Raw genomic sequence first — 19663 nt, 5'->3', positions numbered from 1 at the left:
CCTCCAGCCCTACCTCTCAGAGGCCCTCGCGATCCCTACGCTTCGTTCCGCATGTCCTGATCAGTCCCCACCTCTCCAAATCCCCCACAAATCCCCGGGGTTCGTTCCGCATTGCCTAGTCCGTCGACGATCCGATCTCATCTTCAAAAGCTACGACCTCAGCAAGGTCTCCAGCCACACCTTCTCCGAAACCCCCAGAATCCCTATGCTTCGTTCCGCATGTCCTAATCAGTCGACGATCTGGCGACAGGGTCAGCACATCCACCATTCGTACCGCATTTCCTAATCCGTCAACGATCCGATCCAGCCTTCGACAAGGCTGCACACCACTTTCCCCCTGGCAAGGCTGAGTGAGTACAATAAGAACAGGGTCAACCGACCCGCGCCGGGATCTGACGATGGTTTCCGTTTCCCGCCCCACGGTGTTGGTGACTTCTGAACACAAACCGGTCACGTGCAGGGCCACTTCCATATTAAATATACACAGGGGGTCTTGTCTCTCGAATGCAATCAAAGGTCGAATGCAAGCAAGAATTCACTTCAACATATAAAAGCTAGCTCTATGAACGACAGCTGTTATCGTCTAGATCAGATACGAACTCCCTTCGTTTCCTTTTCGCATGCTTGGAAGGAATTTTCGAAGGGCCTGAGAGATGCAGTCCTGCATGCTTCGAAAAGTTAGGCCTTCTCAGATGTTAGATATTGCTGTGGTGGCCTCGTTTCGGTGTTGAGTGGGCCGTGTCATTTTTGGGTCGGGTCACAAAATGTACGAAGAAGTTCGTAAGAAGACGCCGTGATGCGCCCGAGACATGAGAAAGCCACTTGTTACATCATACTACATTATTATACTCGTTTCATATTGCACAGCATTCAATGACGTTCGGAAAGGGATAGGGTAGATTCGTGTGTGAGGGGAGTAGAGAGGATGAGAGAGGGAGGGAAGGGAGAGAAGGCGAGGGAGGGACGATCACGCGGTGAGGAAGCAAAGTGGACGGACGGGGGCAGAGGAAAAGCGAAACAGGAGATTCGGGTATCTAGAACGTTCAGCAAGATGGGAAACTAGGACGGTGGTTCTGAAACCCTGTCATTCAATGCCCGCGTCATGTTGTATTGGAACCATGCATGTGAACGTGCGTGGAGGGGCGCAGGGAGCAGAGCTGAACAGTGACATAGAGGAAGGGCAGGGCCGGGTCGGTAAAGATGAGAGTTGTACGTCATTTTCTTTGCTGTTCTGGCTATGAGTGGGCGAAACCGATAAGGAAAGAGGTTCAGGCTGTCATTAGAGAGGCTAGCTTTGAAACTGTTGGGGCCGTTGGGATGGCAGTGTCGTAGTTCTTTCTGGCGTAGAGCTTAAACCTAAAAGGTACTCTGGTAAAACTAGTGCGAAGGTGTGATGACTGGGTATCGGTATGTACTTAAGCACTGATACATGAGAATTGGTCCTTACCTACTGTAGCCGAAGCTAAAAAGCTCAGCGCTTTACGATCGTCTTCAAAAGGTACCCTAACTCCTTCTACAGGCCTAGCGTAATCTGTTAGCCGTTGAATACATCAAATAGTATCGGGGAGCTTTTTAGAACGAAGGAAGGAATCCGTCTGTCATCGCCAATGACCTTGCTTTAACTGCAGAGAAAGACGGGCGGAAAGAGTGGTCGAGATACCTGAATAAAAATGACGCATGTAATCGTTCTTTACTGAAAATAGGCAAGTTGTGGCTAGTGAGGTGAGACAACAGCCTCAGCCCTAGGTAATGCACTCCACATTTTCTCTAGGTTGCACCGCCACAGCAGCGGTCGACTGGGTCGATTTGCAAGGCTGCTATGTATTACCTAGCCTCAAGTTTCCAAGATTCTCATTCCTTGTAGGTAAGGCTGAGGTCTCACTAGCCACACTGACTCGCGTGGGCTTGTAGCCTCGAACTTCTTCCTGACCGGTGAGGCTCATGTTTCAGTAGCTGAAGGGTGTGCCCCCCGCGCCCCGGTAGCCGGGCACCCGGGTACGTGAGGCGGATGCTCGGGTTTTGGTGCGTACCGTATGTACTTTCCTGTCTCACCACTCGCGCAGCATTGCGGCTTGAAGTTTCCCTGTTAGGTCTGGTAAAGGAGGACTGAGTAATGAGGCATGTTGCCGATGCAATCCTTTCGCTCCTTCGCCTCGCTTCCACCACGGAAAGTCCGGGGGACCATTCATAATCGTCGGCCGAATTTGGGGCTGGAAGATGGGAAATGAATGGATCTAGCAGCCGCACGTGGCAGGGATGTCATGTTGAGACCATTGCGACGGCCTGGTTCGATGGGACGGGTCCCGCTATGCTGCATCAACGGGTAAATATGCTCAAACGGCGGCCTTCTGGCCCCTAACTGCCGTTGCGTATTCCCGAGGAGCTTAGTGAATGCAATAGTCCGCCGCAACTGTGAAACGTTAGTGGAATGTTAATTGAACAGGTAAATCCTCGATCGAGATGAGAAAAAGAAGTAACCACGAAATGTCTTGCCGCTGCGCATGATCTAGCAGTCAGCTGTACTAATGAAAGTTCCCTTCTTTGCTCTTGTTCATTTACTCTTTAGAGACTCACCGTTTTCTCAAAGCTTCTTCGATGGCAACAGCGGCGAGTCAGGAGGATGCGCCATTCTAGCGGCACATTCCACGATAGAAAATTGCTCGCCCAAGTTCCACTTAATGAAATCTATGAGCATTACTTACACCGGCACCGAGTTCTCCTAATGTGTGTCTATGAATGCCTAAGCAACGTGAAAATGAGGGGGTAAAAGGGTACTCTTTATACTGACACCTCGGTGCGTAGCTTACCCGCGTTGACTCATTAATGATGCTGTGACTCTTTCTATTCTGATGCCTAGATAACAAGAGAGCTGTGTTGCTTCGCTGAGCGGGCTCAATTGGGACTTTTCAGCTTCAATGAATCCCTTCTAAAAGAGAGACGGTGACTGAAGTTCTACCGTCCCGGTAGCATGGTTACCGCTAGTCCGCATGCGTTCCAATGCGCGAGCTGCTCGCGCTCGGTCGCCGAGTTGATTCAGCAAAGGCTGGCTGAGGTAAACTTGTGGCCGTGCGAACCCGAGCTGACAGCAGTGGCGCCGATCGGCTGTCGGGATCGTGACCGCTTCGTGGAGAGTTTATCTGACCCAGGAAGAAATGCACAATGCCGCCACACCGCCAGCATGAATCCAAAGAGGCAACGAAGGAAGCGGTTGACGTGGTGGAGGCGGACGAGCTTGGCTGGAAGGAAGTCTATCGAAAGCTTGGGTGTAGCCAAGTCACTGATATCAAACTAGGAGGGGTGATGCTGCAACTGCTGCGAGGTCGTGAACCGCTGTGGCCGTGCAGTGGGGTGTGGCTGATGTCAGAACTCAAATGGTCGAGAAGCAGGAATTGCCTGCGGCTGAAAAGCTTGGTCTACGGTGAGGTGAGAACACGATGTATGACGCCAGGTGTTCCACTCCAAGGTTCTCTCCAGCCTTGCTTCTAGCCCTGCAGCCACACCTTGGCTCGTGGCGCAGGGGCTCGCCTTCGCTTAGCGCACGTGAGGCGGTGAGACAGGTGTGGCTGCGGCAGGGATCGGGGCATGTCCTGCATTAGCGTATCCCAAAGAAGTAAATCCTGGGTGGCCAATCAGACTCCAGGATTATCGACGGACATCAGCATTCGTGTCCGCCCACTCCCTCGCCCGCATTATCACCAGAACTGTGGAAATGAGGACACCAAGCAGACCCTAGTGCAGAGCTTCTATCGTGGAAGAAACTGGGGTCGACATCGAATCGGTTATTCTACGCTAGCACCAGGACACCATCAACCCTCGTACGAAACTGCGCGAAGACGGACCGCTATTAATTCTGATCTGCGGCAAGCGCGCCATCGAGAGACACTTTTAGAGCCATGGCATCACTCCGGATCTTGTTACTTGAGCCCACATCCAAATTCCCTGCGTCCTAGGCCACTGATATTTGGGGAGAGACGCTCGGTGCCTGGCCGCGGAGCTCCGTGAAAGCTTAGGAAGTGATAGTGGAGTCAGAAGCCGTCCAGTGTCCACCATCGCGGTGTTGAGATCGGGCGATATGATTCAATGCTCAGTGTCCAATGCCTGCAGCTTGCTTGTATAGGAAGTTAAGTTTAGCTTCGCTTGGCATTTATGGGTCGGCTGTTCTTGCAGGAGGAGCCGTGAGGGGGGCATCGAGATGGGGCGCAGTGAGCAAATGGCACTCCGTTGCTAATTAGGAAGTGAACCGTGCAATCTTGTGATCGCTGTCTAGTCCGTTTGCGCACCAATTGGCTCATCCTACGAGCCAATTGTTGGCGTCTTTATTTAGTTTCCTCCTTGGATGAATAGCCCTTGTGCCAGCCCTACGTCGTGTGCCAGAGTCTAATTTCGAACATAGGAGTGCTTCCCGGTCTCGGGTTTTAGGGATCGAGTACTTGGGCATCGAGATGTTGCTTGCCATGTCAACGGAATCGATGCCCCCTGTGCTTGGCCCACCGACATCTGCACGTCGCAGGAACAGCCGGCACAGCCGCGTCCTGCTGTCTCCTCAGCGTCATTTTAAAGCGGATTCACGGGACGAAGCTTCGTCTGTTGACCGACGCGGGCATAGGGTGATATGGGGCCTTTCAGGAACGAATGCAACGCCGCGAGGAGATAGACTGGCGTGTTCTCCACCGCCAATATTCAACATTCCAAATCCCCACGCTTAATTTGGATGGGATGGCCGCCGACTAAGCTTGGTTCCAATCAAAGCCGGGGCCCATCCTTTCGCCTAATCGAATCGAGCCCTGTCAGCGAAATGTCCAACGCCCCTGTAGCTGAAACTCGGACCCCAGAGCCACGATGCACCAATCACTCCCGCCCTGCTGTGGCGTAGCGACGGCCGTGCGTGTGGCTGGTGAGCTTTTCGTCTGCCGTGCGCCCACGCCCGTGCCGCTTCACACCATCGCCCCATGCGCGCCAGATGGGCCTACCCCGTCCACAGCTGGCCCCTGATGCATCTAACGGCCTATGGCGCATGGCTACATGCACCAGGCAAAGAGTGCAAAACCGCAGGCATGCAAGCCCGCAGGGGCCGGCCCGTGCGGTGACCTATCTCGCCGGCAGGTCCTAAAAGAATGACTTCCAACCATCAGCCGCAACACCAGCATGGGGGCTTTCTTTACATTTGGACACAATCGAACCCTATAGGATCGAAAGCTCCACAACTTTGAAGGCACCAGCGTGAATCCTATGATTCTAGGGCCTCCGTCTACTATACACCCTCGCAGACTCATCCACAGCTGTACCTGGGGGTGGCGCTGATCTACTAGCTGCCCAGAATGATGTATGCCTTCCCACCTCTTGGTATAAAGGTTACTGATCTCCAGCCACAGTTCCGTCAACCACCGACCACCCGTGCGTAGGCGTATCAGCAAGAAGCAAGTTCGGATTATGGCTTCACCAAACCCAAACGACGGATCCGGCAAGAGCCCTTTCGATATGCCCGACGATTTCTCTTACCAATTCATGGGACCTCCAACCACTTCCGCATCCGCTCAAGACTTGCAATTCACTGCTGCAAGTAGCCCGCCGATGCAAGCGACCGACTTCCAGATTCGCCCCAGTCCCGTACCCTCGACGCAGTATCAATTCATTACGACCACTGGAGAGGAAGATTCAGCTACCTCGAAGCGCAAGTTGAAAACGGTCCGCAGCCATGTTATGCGCAACTTCCTACAGCAACAGCAACAGCAGCGCAGAGCCGGGCAAACCCCCGCGAGCTCTCCTCCTTCTGAGTACCTTTCTGTCGAGGTCTCACCCGAAGAGCAGGGTAGAAGAAAGCGATCGAAGTCGTGGGAGAGTCCTCCTCCAGGGCAGTCCCGAAAGAGCTCCGTTGCTTCCAGTGCTCCCAGCACGCTGGAGCAGCAGATGTGGGCGTCTAGTGCCAGCTACCAGGGCGCCGGGAGCCCCAACCTCAGCGGGAGCGTCCGCAGAGGATCCTCGCAGAGCACAGTTCCGAGTCCATGTACGTACGACCGCTAATGTGCGACATTGTATTCCTATACTTACATTAGTAGACCTGCAGAATGTCCCGATCCACCCTCGGCCAACGCCCGGTAAGTGACGCCCTTGTCTCAAAATGGACTGTTGAACGAGGAACTGACTAGGGTACCTTTGCACAGGACACCGACCGGGAATATGGGCGCTCGATTTTGTCTGGGAGCCGATCCCTCCCGACGAAGCTTCCAACTACAGCTTGATGCACATTGCATCCGTGCTGCGTGATCGGATGGCGCAACAGCCAGCGCCTAGTATGGAGACGCTGCACGCGCACGGCGAGGCTATGCGCAACGTAGTTGAGACCCTGCAAGCCGTTGGCAGAAATGTGGCGCAACCTACCGTTTTTGCGGTGAGCAATCTCGCTACTGCATCTGTAAGCCTTGTCCCTTTCAGCTTTGGGATGCATTATGCTAATCTGTGCTTACGCAAAAAGGTTATGAGTGCGGAATGGGACGAAGCTAAGCGTCATTTGGAGGCTTTGATACGAATTGTGGACCTGAGAGGAGGCGTATCGACGCTGGACTTTGAATTGCAAAGGAAAATCACCTGGTAAGTAATGGTTGTTTAGCTGGCCATCATTTTTCTCCACCCGGGTAGTGTTTCTCAAACTCGAACTGCACTGACTCCGAAGAATAGGGCCAGCTACGGCGTTTCCATGGTTCTCGAAGCGCCTCCCAGCTTCCCTTGCCCAATGTTTCCTTCCACGCGACCCTTCCCACTAGCCCTCACAGACGACTCTTCGATCCGTGCCTGGCGCACTCTGAAGAAGATGCCAAAGAGCAGTTCTTTCCTGTATGATCTCGTACTCCGACTGCACCAGATTGGACTAGCCACGACATCCGAGTTCCGCGAGGACGTCAACATGCAGGCCGTTAGCAACGCCTACTTCGAGTCGCAGCACCGTCTGCTATTGCTCAACGTCGAGCAGCCGTGGATGGGCAAAGAGGGGCCCGTTGTCCGCGTCCCCGAGCTTGAGGCTCTCTACCAGGTCTTTGACCACGCCGCGCAGTTATTCTTGTGTACCACACTCCGCCATGTGCATACGGGCGATGAGCGCTGGAGCGTCAAGGCAAACGCGAGCTTAATCAGGCTTATCTTCAGCCGTATCAGAGCTGCACTCAGTGTAGAAAGCAATTATAACGTATGGGCCCGTAGACGTTGCTTAGACCCGATGGTCTGGGTGCTGGTGGTGTGCATCGAGTCCTGCGGGAACGTGATGCCGGATCGAGGCTGGTTCCTCGCAGAACTTCGAAAGGTCCTCGGCATCATGAAGGTAAAGCGGATCGAGGAGTTCAGGAAGACGCTGGCAGCGTTCCCGGCAACAGACGGGCTACAGAGGGTCGAGAGAGGTATTTGGGACAGTGTCTCGAGCCAGTAGGCGTGGATCGGAGGTAGATTTCGATATTTTCCTGTCTATATCTTTAACATTTCGTTTGCTGTCGCGTTAGATGGGTAGAAGGTGGAATCACAGATATTCAGTCTTTCTTTTGCATGGTTGGAAGAGGTGTTTGTTTGGCAGAAAGACTCGATTTGAGGACGTGGGATGACGGAGAAACGGGCTCAGCACTCGTTCAAGAGGCCACGGGGGTATCTATCACTCGCTCAAATACAACGAAAAATTGCTACATTGCGAGCTCGATTCGCCGACTAGAAATATGACGGTAAAACTCAAATCGCTGACAGCCGAAGACCCACTGCCTCAAAAACGCTTACAGCGTCGACGAAAGCTGCCAATCATTACTCTGAGGCCGATATGCCAAGCTTGACAGACGAAAATCAGACTCTGCGCCACTATGCAGTGGAACAGGTGATTGAAAGAGTATTCCTCGTCATAGGTGGATGACAACTGGATCTGCGTACTCGCTGGTGGCGAAAAGCCAGAGCCCAAAGCCGAGGGCGCGAGTTCTGAAAGAGTCAAGACATCTAGCTATCTTTTGGTACATACCAGCACTTTCATTCAAGACCTAGGTACGACGTCAAAGACCAAAACGAGCCGGTACGGCATAGCACAGGGCCTGCTCATTACCGGTATCTAAAGGCTGGTCCCCTTGGCATTGCCCGGTCTCAACACTGACAGTGTTCAACCCGACCACGACTTGGACGACGACGAATTCTGTCTAGGAGGTAGCTGTAAAGCAACAAGGAGCGGATCAGCCAATAAGTTATGGCCAAGTGTTCAGAATCTAAGACTTCCCAGCCTCTGCTGACCTCCTGATGCTTGCATAGACGGTAGACCCCTTCACCTGTCAAACGCGTAACCCCTTTCACTTCCCAACGCCACCGGCGCCCTCTGTAACACCGCCAACGAAGTCGATACCTTACCATAGCCTTGGAAATCGTAGGGTTATATGCTGGGAGGATAATGCACTCCTCAGGGGCTACGTAGACAAGGAAGCGACGATAAAGAACTGTGGGAATGCTAAGAGGGGACGGTAGTCGTTAGTAGGAAAGAGATGTATATTTAAAAAAAAAAATGCAGGCAGGATACGATGCATAGGAAACCCCGGAGTGGCTGCATCGCGTAGCCTTGCGGCCGCATCTTGTCGGAGGTCTGACAGTCCCTTGTAAGGGCCTTAAGCTTGGAATACAGTCAGGGATAATGGATATGCGAAGGGGAACAAGTTACTCTATTGTCGTTAGTTGAGCACGTCTCATACACTCCGCGGCGCGGGGCTGGAATACTAATATGCCTCTGAGTACTAGTAGATGACACCGTCTGAGGCGGCGTAGCGAATTTTCACGTTTTTCTAAACGATCACCTCAAGGCTCATGAAAATGCATTAAAGGGCCTCAAACAGTAGCGTTCAGGTTTATACGGACTTGAGTCCGACAGTTGTATTGAAGTATTAGGGTAGTACACTAAAGAACTCCGCCCATGCCACCCAGGCCGGAAAACCTTCACGTCTCTGAACCCGATCCCCTCAGCCTTCCCAAGAAGCACCTAGTTCAACGACACCTCGTTGAGCGCTTCAAGGATCTCCTCAAGACGGGCTTTGACATAAGCCACAACAATCGGCTTAGTAGAGACCCCTGCACAGCTCTCGAGAGTGTATGGCGGAGCGATAAATACCGTGTCGTCGACGACGATGATCTCGCCGCTCCACTCGCAGGGCATCCACTTGCACATCTCTAGGAAGACATAAACCCCAACAATGACGACCGACCTAGTGGGCTCTGCAACGAACGACCCAGTGGGCTCTGCAACGAACGACCCAGTGGGCTCTGCGACGAAAGACCCAGTGGGCTCTGCAACGAACGACTCAGTGGGCTCTGCAACGAACGATTCAGTGGGCTCTGCAACGAAGGACCCAGTGCGCTCTGCTTCTGTGTCTGTAGGTGCTTCATCCATTTTGGTGATAATCCCGCGCAGCACCATAACTCTTACCCACTGCGACTCAGGTAGCATGTTGAGTTCTGCGTTGGAAATGTCAAGAAGGATAGCCTTATCTTCGGGGCTCAAGGTGTAAGCTTTCTGCAGAAGCGCCACGGTGTTGACGGACACGGAATGGTGGTCTTGTTCTGGGTCCGTCTTGCTTTCGGTCGTTGGCTGTCCCGCATTCTGATCACGGCTAGCGAGGAGTTTTCGAGTCATGTTGATGAAGTTCTTGGCCATCAGCAGCTTGCCGTGGAAGAGCGCCTGAATGTGTTGGTGCTGCTTGAGATTCTGGAGTTGCATCTCTGAGACCTTGAGGGCGGCCGCAGCATGCTGGGCCAGCTTCGACGCCATCAAATGGACTTCATTCTCGTTCCGCGGCGATCCGTCATTCCTGCCCTTGTCCTGGCGCATGATCTTGTCATATCGTATGAATTCGCTGATCGCGGGACCGCCGACATGCTTGATAGTGACCGCCGCGTTGCGTTGTTCAGGGCGAAGAGCTAGAAGGTCCGACTGCTCCATGGCCAGTATCTTATTGAGCGTATCCATCTCGTCTTGTCCTAGCGCGGTGTGGAAGGGAGTAAACGGGACCACCATGGAAGTGAGAAGCGCAGGTCCTCTCTCTCGGGGCTTGCTGAACTCGTCGCGTATATGCATGACCGCGGCGCGAAGAAGTTCCAAAATTCGTGATCTATCGGCCAAGCCGTGATTTCGGTCGAAAAGAGTCCGCAGTTGAGCATACTCCGCGTCCAAGGGAGTGAGGACGTATTCACCCCACATTTTGAGCTCCATCGACGCCGGTCGAAGGTGTTCAGGAACGTTGTTGGGGAAGTATTCGTCAAGATGCCTCACAGTCTCTGAAAACTTCATGCTTGCGAATTGCCGAATCGCGATCTCTACTGCCTCCCTATTCGTGAGAACTTGGTGATTCTCAGACTCGCCTGGTGTGGTTGTGTTGTTGATGGCGCTCGCCGTGGGCGCCGAAGCCTCTGTGTTTACCGGCATTGCTGACGCAACCTCACGGGACTCGAGTTCTGCGGCCAAGGCAGAGTGGTCGACCTCAAAGGTGGATAGACGAAGGCCACTGGAAATGTCGAGGCCACGATTGTTTGTTGAAGCACTAGCTTGTCCACCAGAGGGAGAGCCTACTACCGCACGTGCCGTATCCATATCGGGGTCAGATTCTCCGGCCGCCGAGCGAAGTGATTGGTCCATTTCGCCAAAGAGGTTTCCTAGACGTACGCAAGGCGAGCCTGTTTCAAGAAACGTCGACGAGGCCGTATGATTTTCCGAACCTGACGACTCACGACCCGCTGAGGATTGATATGGTGGTAACAGTGGGGGCCTTGGCGTGGAGTTGACCAGGGTGGGGCTCGAAACCTGGCTTGAAGGGCTTGAATCCGGAGGATTTGGACCAGGAGGGCTTGAACCAGGGGGGCTTGAAACAGGAGGGCTTGAACCAGGAGGGCTTGAACTAGGAAGCGAATCTAGGTCGTGCAAGAGGCGGTTGGTAAGGGGAACGTAGTTTGTCGGGGGAAAGAAGATCGGAGGGCTTGAACCAGGAGGATATTGTCGGAATAAGAGGGGGGTCTGGCCACCGAGTGGAAATAAGAGGGGGGTTTGGGCACCGCTATGTGGACTCCGATTGAAGAGTGGAGATCTTGAGCCTGGGGGTCGCGAAGATTGCGGAGTGCCAAATTGGCTTTCGGTGGTAGAACCACCAGAACCCTCTTCGGGAGTATGATTTCTGGCAGTGTTGCCAACAGCTTCTCCCCGCGTCGTGATGTCTTCTGGACTTGTTGCTAATCGAAGGGGGCTCGGGGTTACCGGTGCGTTTGTTGACCCAGCTGAAGTTCGCTTTGAACGACGCGCCGTTCTCGCTGAACCCATAGCTAATCAGCAAACTGAGTAGACGTTGCGTGAGGCAGTTGCAATGATGACGGGCAATGAGTATGGTCAAAGTGTCAAGTTGGTGGAGCCTGTTGAGATTTCTGGAAGGAAGACGTGGATAGTGGAGGGCGATGTTGATGGAAGGGATCAAAGTCAGCTCATGGAGCGGCTTAAAAAGGCATTCTTTGCATGCCTACCGGTGAATGTAGGCAAGTGGACTTACATTATAGGTTTTTGCTAACAAGAAAATTCACCAAAGGTGATTATGTGATGAGAGAAAGGGGCTTGCATACGAGACTAGATAAAGGAAAAACGCTACCATAGCTACCTTCTATATAAGATACTCACACAAAGAGTCACGAAGAAATTGCTCGCAAAGCGTGGAAAACTTCTAGTTTGCTTCCGGCTGTATACTGACACTTCAAACTGAAGCAACACTACTGACTGACTGCGAACTTACTTGAACACGTGAACCACCTCATGCATATGCAAGAAGACTAAATCGAGACGTAAAGGTTTTGTGATCTTCAATCGGGTCTTGATCAATGCTACCCTACTGAAAGTCTTTCGGGATATCGGAGAGTAGCAAAAGACATCAAACCATTTAGCCAGCCAACTGTTTACCCAAGAAGAAATGAACTCCACTTATCTATCTGCCCCTATTGCGAACGCTCTGGTAATAACAAGATCTAAACATCATCGCCGAAGCATCGCGAGCTCCCCTACTCCTCAAGACCCTTACAGATCTTGTCTAGGTGAGGCTTACCCCTCGCCAACTCGTCATATTTCCCAGAGACCACACCGCAGTCCTAGACACTGTAGGTGGAGCAATAAACACGGTGTTGTCAACGACGATCGTCTTCTTACTCTATTCGCACGGCAGGTAGGTGGCCATCGCGTCGAATGCAACTTGGCTGCGTGGTTCTGACAGTGGCAGCTTGGGGGCCCTTCGACAACTGGCGATTTTGCCATCAATGCTGACACAAGACCACGGAGGAACACCGCCTCGGTCCACTCCTGTTCAGGCAAGATAATGAGCTCTGGATGGACTAACTGTTCAGGCGAGGTGTGAATATCGCTCACAGACTTCGATAACGGCGTAGCCTTTCCTCTAGCGACATCTCAAAAGTCTATCTTGAGAGGTCCAGGGTGTCCACGGCTTCTTAGGCTTCCTCTAGCCGTTCAGGCTCCACGCCGTCCTCCAGTGGAAAGAATCTCAATGAGGCCCAGTCGCAGCGGGCCATCCTGAATATGAGGGGGCCGACGGTTTTAGCACGCTTGGCGTGCGAACTTTTAGACATTTCTTCTCGCCACTGCTCGTCACGACGTACCATTAGCAGGCAATATGCTGAGAGATTGCATACGACCTAGAGTGGGTCGGTCTGCCATCCAAGAATTGGTCGGTTTCTAATTTTGGAGCCGTAAGATTGTTCAGACCAAAGTCCCTCAGATCATAATCGTACGGGCGCAGGGCTATTTGGACAATGCTGTTCCAGATCCCGGTCCTGGTGCACTGCCTAGTTTCGTCGGTATCATGATGTTTAGGCGATGATGGGGCCGGAGCAGCATGGTCGCGCATCAAATCTCGAGCTCGTGATGCCACAATCATGGTAGCTCGCGCCCTGATATCTTGTCGGTCATGAATAGAAACCTGTCGTTCAGGATACTCAGGCAGCATCTTTCCGCTGCCGAGGGCATGGTCGATGTATTCTGCTGGCTTTGAGGACAAGATCTCTTTTTGCTCTGTGGAAAGCAGCGTCGACATACTGTGAGCGTCGAGCATTGCCGGCGTTGCCATTAGCGTAGCCACTTGTGTCGGAGTCGTTGAGCTGGCTGAAGCTGTATTTGATGTCCCCGCCCTCTCTCGACTCTTTTGGAAGACCGGTTGACGAGGAATGAGCATAATAGCCACTGCATTTAGTGTTGGCATATAGGGCAGCTCCTGTCCATTACGACGTGCTGTGCTGTCTGGAATCGTCTTTGAAGTATGGCCAGGAGCTAGATCCATGGCTGGAGTACTCGTCTGCCGGAGGGTTGTGACGTTATTAGCGGTGCTTGTGGACTGCATCTGTTTCGAACGATGGGTTCGTGGTACTGCGGTCGTGCTGATAGAGACGTAACTGTGATACCAAAAGACTGCAAATAGTGGACGCGTTGACTTGCTGGAAGCAATCGAGGTCGCTAGACAAGGGTGGTACACAGGTGTAGCGATTGATGTCGACGAAAGAAAGAGTCCCCGACATCGAAAAGCACAGCTTTGGTAAAAGCTGTCTGTAGACCTGCCAGTGAATCACAACAGGGAGGCAGACGCACGCGGCGGCATTGATGAATGTGCCGGCGAATGCCGAGACCGCAAAGATGGCGGCGTCTATCTGGCTGCTGATCTCCTCCATGTGGCGGTCTAGCGCTGGAAACTTGCAATTCGGATCCACTGGTATTAGATCGGCCCAGGGCAGGGGCGTGAAGTTGTCTATAGCCTACTTTGACCGGAGTTCTTCGGGCTGCTGGCGCTTGGGACGAGCACTAGCACGTTGCTTCTTGGTGACTACTTGCCAATCCGACATGTTGCATCAATGAACCTAAGTACACGACGAGGTGATGAATTAGACATTCTGTATATATAGACAAGTGATAGGTCAGTATGGATCTACATCACTATATATGATGCAATGATAACAGTCCAGATGGTAAGTGGAATGTAAACTCCATCAAGGCGGAATCCGAGTGACCTTTCGAAACTCATGAATAAACGGTTCGTTGATTGCGACAACTCAAGAGGCAGTATCTGCATGCCAAGAGGTAATGACGGCGGTCGCGAAGTGGCGTATAGGAGGCCACCACGGAGGACTGTGATAAGGAGTCAAGTAGTATCGCCATTTCGCTTGGGAATTAAACGGCGCTCTGATTGTTGCCGTCCTTGTCAACGGACTCAAACCGGTTGTGCTTCGGAGTTCCGAATTTGTTCTTCATACGCATTACCAGTTAGTCTATAGGCATCAAGAGCGGGTGATTGCTTGAGGCAATTGCTATTTGTTCGATGTGCAAAGATCAGACCAACAACTATCACTGTTGCGGAGGACGTACCTAATAATGAGTAATGGCACTCCGTTCCATAGCCTTATCCCTTGGAAGATTCAGGCTGGACCTCCTGCATGTGGCTGACGAGTCTGTGAGACGTATTGGTTCTTTTAGGGGTGGTCTGGCGAACGGCAGCTCGTTGAGATCTGTGCCTCCAAGGAAGAACTGCCTTTCGGATGTCCAGTTAGGTTTGCTTGATTGCTGAGGCTTGGTGATAGGGGTTGTTGGAGCCATCTTGGGCGTTTTTGGAGGGTACTGAAATTGTTTGAGAGTAGGCGTAATTGTTCAAGCTGATAATGGTCTTTTGAATCTAACAGAGGAGAGTTGACGATGTTTCTGAGCGGTAGAGGATGAAGTAAACGTCGAGTGACATGGCTTTAAATACCTGTACGCTGTTCAAGGTTCTGGTAGCATTTCGTCATCGCTTATCTATGAATGCATCTAGATCCGCGTGCGAGTCACTAGCACGACAAAACTAAAGTATGCGAAAAAGCGAGAAAACTCCGAGTATCGATGGGTCTCAGAAAGAATAACCGTGAGTATAGGAACCTTGGAACCTCTCGTGACCATAAACCTTGGTAGTCGAGACTATCCGCCAAACCCGCGTGACTCCGAAAGACGTAACTCCAACAGTTTGACAATAGCCAACAACGCTCTTACGCCATAACATAACCCACCTAAGCAGAAGCACTCCATAGCCCATTGCCCTTCTTGGTCTCTTCCAAGGCCGTCAACTCGCCCGCTGCGATATCATAGATCAAGCCGTGGAGGGAGAGGCCACGGTCCCTAATGGCCTTATTTACGGTTGGTATTTGCCGGAGGACTTCGAGGGAGTGCTGCACGTTGAGTTCGGCTAGCTTATTGCCTCGGGCATCGTCACTAGGCAGCGTGTCCAGCAGTGCCTTGTTCCTCCGCCGTATCTCTCTTATTGGCAGCAGCCATGTGTTGAGCGCCTCACCCAAGTCGGCGTCTCCCAGCGCCGCATTCGCACCTCCACACATGGTATGGCCGCAGACGACGATCTTCTTGACTTTCAGGTGGGTAGTGGCATACTCGATGACACTGGAGGCATTGAGGTCCTGGGCATGGAGGCAGTTGGCGATGTTGCGGTGGACGAAGATATCGCCAGGCTGGCAGTCGCAGATGGTGGTTTCGGGCACACGACTGTCGGCACAGCCAATCCACAGAATCTCGGGACTCTGGCCATGAGCAAGGGTCTTGAAGAATTCGGGGTCCCGCTCGGCCGTCTTCTTTGCGTATGTTCTATTGCCGGCAACGACACGGTCGAGCGCGTCTAAAAATCAGGTGAGAATCCCAGGTCAGCCTGTCCCTGCTACATTTAAACTGGGGGCCCCTCGGGCACCGTTTCTTTAGAGGCTCGGCGATTGCGCATCTGTATTGGCGGAGGATCATCCAAAGCTTCTCGTACGATGCCATGTCCCCAGCGTAGGGTGCGCACTCGACGATGGTGATGTTGAAAGAGAGGCCGCACTCACCCTGAGAAACAACCATTCCGCACCGTCAGCGCACGAGTCAAGGGTTCCGATGAGAGGCGGTGGTCCCGCTGCTGGGATATCGTCCTTCCGAGGCCGGCCACGAGGTTTGAAGCTCTGAGAAGTATAGAAATAGTCCGCGTAGGGATGAAGGAAGCAGTGAGGGCGTATGTAGGGGTCTAGGTTTCTCCGGCTGACTTTGTGCGCGGCTTCAAAGGGGCTTTTGTATGCATCCTGAGACGCATGCAGCCCCACGGCTGATAGACCCTGGATGATACTGCATCGTTACTCCCCGTGCTCCCCCACAACTGCAAGTGTACATATGGACTATGCCGCCCCTCGCACGATGCCGCCCCTCGCACGATGCCGCCCGCTGCTCCCAGGACTCCCTTATCACTGACCGCTTGCTGCGCTGGCAGGGTCACTAAGTCTCTGTCTTACGGACCAGCTCGGGACATAGAATATGCCTCAGCGCCAATTAAAAAGCAAACCACTCTCGCGAGATTCTCGTGCCACCACAAAAGAGTTTGCCGCTCCCGCTTACAACCGCTGCACTCGCTAGCGACATATCCGAAGCAACCTCGTGGACTTCCTCGTCGAGCCTAGTCTACTGACTGCGAAGCTTCGTTGTTTTCCTATCTTGACACAGATGGCGTGGGGTCAGGGAGTTCGATCACCATTTGGAATTCGTCCAATTGACTTTGCGGGGGTCAATTTAGTTCGATGTAGCCATCGTCTTCGAGCCTCGAGCTTAATTAACTAATCGAGTGCCCGTCTCACTCTTGTTACGCCTTGAACAGCGTCGTATTTCGCCATTGACCCAATCACATTAGCCGCAACCATCCAATCAGATGGACAGGAGTAACACGCATACCACCTGCACGCAGATTAATGCTGGAGTAGATCTCTAAGCACGAAAAGTCAAAACAAGCAGCGCTCCACATGGCACAGAGCAACAATCAGGCCATGTTTTCAACGCCGGATAGACTTGCTAGCTACGGCAGATCTGCCGCAGTAAAACGCTTGCGGGATCCGGCATGCTGGATTGGTCCACCTACATAGTCTTACCTGACAGTATACGTAGGTAGGATGGGAAAGCTTTCACCACTCCGTGCTTGGCCTGAATTGCCGGCCTGCCGGGTTTCCGGGCTGGTAACGTGGTGCGGGCCCTTCCGGTGTTTAATTTAGGTTTCTAGATTTAGTCCTACCACCAAGCTAGATCTCTCCGTGTGTGGCACCTGTCTCCATATCTCCGCCTGCAACTCTCCGCATCGCTTCGTGTGATTGTATTCTAGTCTTTTCTCGGTCTAACTAAATGAGGACGACTTGATGGGCCAGTCCGTGGCGGTCTGATCTCATTAGCTTGGGCAGTCACATGACCTCGGGAGCTATATTCAATGAAGCTAGAAGAGAGACACAGCTCTGTGGAGTCCATGGCAGCGATCGACGGTGTGCAAAGTATTCATAACTCGCAGCCTGACTTTTGATGGCAAACGGAAGCAGCCTCGAAGTATACAAGACCAGCTACGCGGTCACAAGATATGTAACTCGCAACTGTGTCCCGATGGCGCTCTCAGATGTTTTGTGGGTGCTCGCGTGCCTGGAAGTCGTGATCGCTTCTCAATCACATGCAAGACCAGCTCGAATAGAGGAGTGCGCGGCTTGTAGGCTCTGGTAGCAGTAGAAAGTCACCACGGCCCTCCTGCGGCAGTGAGGACAGGTTTCCCATTAACCAGGCGGTATCACAAACGTCATCTGGCAGGCTACGGACAGCATTTCCGCCGCCGTTTGTTGTCAGTAGCGCACTGTTTCACGTCATCGCAGCTCCTCACAAGCAAGTGCGTCCAGGCGTCCAGGCGTCCAGGTCAAAACTTGCCAGACGCAAAGCCACAACACAACCACACTGCGTCCTCCTCCTCCTCGTGCACTCCAACCACATCACGCCCTCTGCTCCCCTGATATCCTCACTTCTCGCTGCCAGCCACACCGCTGCCTGCTCTGCACCCCCTGTGCCACACCAATGTCTGAAGCACCGCACATCGAACTCAACACGAGCGACTTCCCCGACCTCGATCCATCTGCACCATCGAACCTGGACAGCTACAGCAACGGTACCAGCACTACTGCCAACGGAGGCAACACTGTAGAGAGCACCAAGAACAGCGTCGTGGACAGTAAGGTAGGCCGCCAAACGACGCCCGATCCTTGCCGAGACGCAGCTAACGCGGTGCATCGCAGTCTTATCTGCTCCTCCCACACGACCAACATTTTCCGATCCTGACCACCACAAAGCAGCACGATCAGCCATGGACTCCGTCGCCAGCCACCCGGCCACCCAGCAGGCCAAGGATACCATCAACAATGGTGAGGTATGTGCAACCCGCCCCGATGGAACGTACAAGACGCAGGCTAACCACTATCCCGAGCAGCGCCGCACAGCAACCACCTCCCCTCTAGACCATGGCACTGACTCCCGTAGGACCCATTGCGCAGAGCGTCAAGGCCGAGGGGACAAAGACGAAGAATGACCTCGCCGGGCTCGCCAACTCTCGCGTCACCCCGGAGCAGCCCGCTGCTACCGGCCAGCCTTTGACTCGTAGGCACCCTTTGTGAGCTTGCAAAGCATACCAGAATGGGCACTAACGTGGGACAGACTACCACTCCCTGTTCTATCGCCTCTTGAGCGTACGTATCCATATTGCACTCGCTCTGTGGACTTGCAAGCTAACAGCATCCAGTGGAAAAACCCCCGCGCGACTGCCATCGCTTTCGCAGCTTCCGTGCTGTTCATCTTTGCCGCCCGCTACATCAACATCCTCCGATACACCTTCAAGGGCATTTACATCGTTCTGGGTGGTACGTGCTTCCCAAAATACTCTGTCGATAATGGAGCTGACTTCTTAAAGTGAGCGCGGCTACCGAGATTGCCAGCAAGAGTGTGATTGGCAATGGCATCGTCTCTCAGAACCTGAGGCCGCGCAAGTACTTCATGATCCCAAAGGCTTCGCTCGAACGCGCTCTCGATGATGCTGAGCAGTTCATCAACTTCTTCGTTGTTGAGGCCCAGCGAATCATCTTCGCTGAAAATGTCTACGTTACCGTCGGGGTATGTCTTCAGATGGTATCAGTCCATTTTAAAAGATGAAGAACTAATTCTGTACCCGTAGGCTTTCTTCTCTGCCTTCATCTCCTACTTCTTGATCAAGTTCGTCCCACTCTGGGGTCTCTCACTCATCACCACCTCGGTTGCCTATCTCGCCCCGCTTGTTTACATCAAGAACAAAGACGCTATCAACGCCCAGCTTCAGCAGGCCAGCCATATTGCCAACCAGCAAGCCCAGCAGATCAAGGACCTTGCAGCCACCCACACCGGAAACGCCGCCAAGACCTTCCAGAGCTACGCCGGAGAGTACTCCCACAAGGCCCAGTCCACGATCAACCAATACCGCGGCCGGTCTACGTCCCCCGAGATCGTCAAGAAGGAGGACTTCCCCACCGCCCCCAAGGACACGCCAATCCCAACCACCGAGCACACAGCCCCGGCCCCGGTCGCCGAGCCCGCGTTCTAAATGCTGGACAAACAACAGGCTAGACCGTCTCTCTGGCCGATGACAGGCTTCTTGGAACGACAAACCTCTTGGTGCAAAAGACGACATTACCCCTCAAATACATAGCGATGTTCATAACCAACGACGCAGAGGGCCTCACGAACTCCCCGACACCCTCGGGCCTCGAGAGCCCCCTCAAACGAATGTAACGGCGTGTGCTTGCTCATGAATAAGCGGAC

General features: G+C 53.1%; 7 protein-coding genes across 7 annotated transcripts; 3 read left to right on the top strand and 4 right to left on the bottom strand.

The window, feature by feature from the left end:
• Window positions 1-2048: 2048 nt before the first annotated feature.
• Window positions 2049-2902, bottom strand: BDZ99DRAFT_264473 (uncharacterized protein). The gene is made up of 3 exons (XM_033713827.1): window positions 2808-2902; window positions 2703-2730; window positions 2049-2410 (listed from the first exon to the last, which is right to left on the bottom strand). Exons 1-3 carry the CDS (start codon window positions 2819-2821, stop codon window positions 2186-2188), a joined length of 267 nt encoding a protein of 88 aa, XP_033579267.1. The 5' UTR covers window positions 2822-2902; the 3' UTR covers window positions 2049-2185.
• A 2145-nt stretch (window positions 2903-5047) lies between these two features.
• BDZ99DRAFT_461035 (uncharacterized protein) lies at window positions 5048-6350 on the top strand. The gene is made up of 2 exons (XM_033719520.1): window positions 5048-6038; window positions 6152-6350. Exon 1 carries the CDS (start codon window positions 5431-5433, stop codon window positions 6019-6021), a length of 591 nt encoding a protein of 196 aa, XP_033579266.1. The 5' UTR covers window positions 5048-5430; the 3' UTR covers window positions 6022-6038; window positions 6152-6350.
• Window positions 6131-7556, top strand: BDZ99DRAFT_264432 (uncharacterized protein). The gene is made up of 3 exons (XM_033713826.1): window positions 6131-6412; window positions 6473-6588; window positions 6676-7556. Exons 1-3 carry the CDS (start codon window positions 6239-6241, stop codon window positions 7415-7417), a joined length of 1032 nt encoding a protein of 343 aa, XP_033579265.1. The 5' UTR covers window positions 6131-6238; the 3' UTR covers window positions 7418-7556.
• A 1297-nt stretch (window positions 7557-8853) lies between these two features.
• BDZ99DRAFT_461034 (uncharacterized protein) lies at window positions 8854-9965 on the bottom strand. Its single transcript, XM_033719519.1, has one exon. It carries the CDS (start codon window positions 9935-9937, stop codon window positions 8981-8983), a length of 957 nt encoding a protein of 318 aa, XP_033579264.1. The 5' UTR covers window positions 9938-9965; the 3' UTR covers window positions 8854-8980.
• Window positions 9966-12436: 2471 nt separating this feature from the next.
• On the bottom strand, window positions 12437-13698 carry BDZ99DRAFT_558164 (uncharacterized protein; the record flags this gene model as incomplete). Its single annotated transcript, XM_033727224.1, has 2 exons — window positions 12437-13584; window positions 13619-13698. 2 exons carry the CDS (start codon window positions 13696-13698, stop codon window positions 12639-12641), a joined length of 1026 nt encoding a protein of 341 aa, XP_033579263.1. The 3' UTR covers window positions 12437-12638.
• A 1140-nt stretch (window positions 13699-14838) lies between these two features.
• BDZ99DRAFT_264377 (carbonic anhydrase) lies at window positions 14839-16067 on the bottom strand. Its single transcript, XM_033713825.1, has 2 exons — window positions 15880-16067; window positions 14839-15677 (listed from the first exon to the last, which is right to left on the bottom strand). The coding sequence occupies exons 1-2, from the start codon at window positions 15893-15895 to the stop codon at window positions 15061-15063; spliced, it is 633 nt and encodes a 210-aa protein (XP_033579262.1). The 5' UTR covers window positions 15896-16067; the 3' UTR covers window positions 14839-15060.
• A 1829-nt stretch (window positions 16068-17896) lies between these two features.
• On the top strand, window positions 17897-19445 carry BDZ99DRAFT_382976 (uncharacterized protein; the record flags this gene model as incomplete). Its single annotated transcript, XM_033715303.1, has 7 exons — window positions 17897-18050; window positions 18169-18240; window positions 18356-18472; window positions 18530-18561; window positions 18615-18732; window positions 18783-18982; window positions 19044-19445. The coding sequence occupies 7 exons, from the start codon at window positions 17897-17899 to the stop codon at window positions 19443-19445; spliced, it is 1095 nt and encodes a 364-aa protein (XP_033579261.1).
• Window positions 19446-19663: the final 218 nt, after the last annotated feature.

Source organism: Mytilinidion resinicola, assembly GCF_010093595.1.
Source record: "Mytilinidion resinicola strain CBS 304.34 unplaced genomic scaffold BDZ99scaffold_6, whole genome shotgun sequence".
In the NCBI taxonomy this organism is placed as follows: domain Eukaryota; kingdom Fungi; phylum Ascomycota; class Dothideomycetes; order Mytilinidiales; family Mytilinidiaceae; genus Mytilinidion; species Mytilinidion resinicola.
This window is presented reverse-complemented; position numbering and strand designations above follow the sequence as displayed.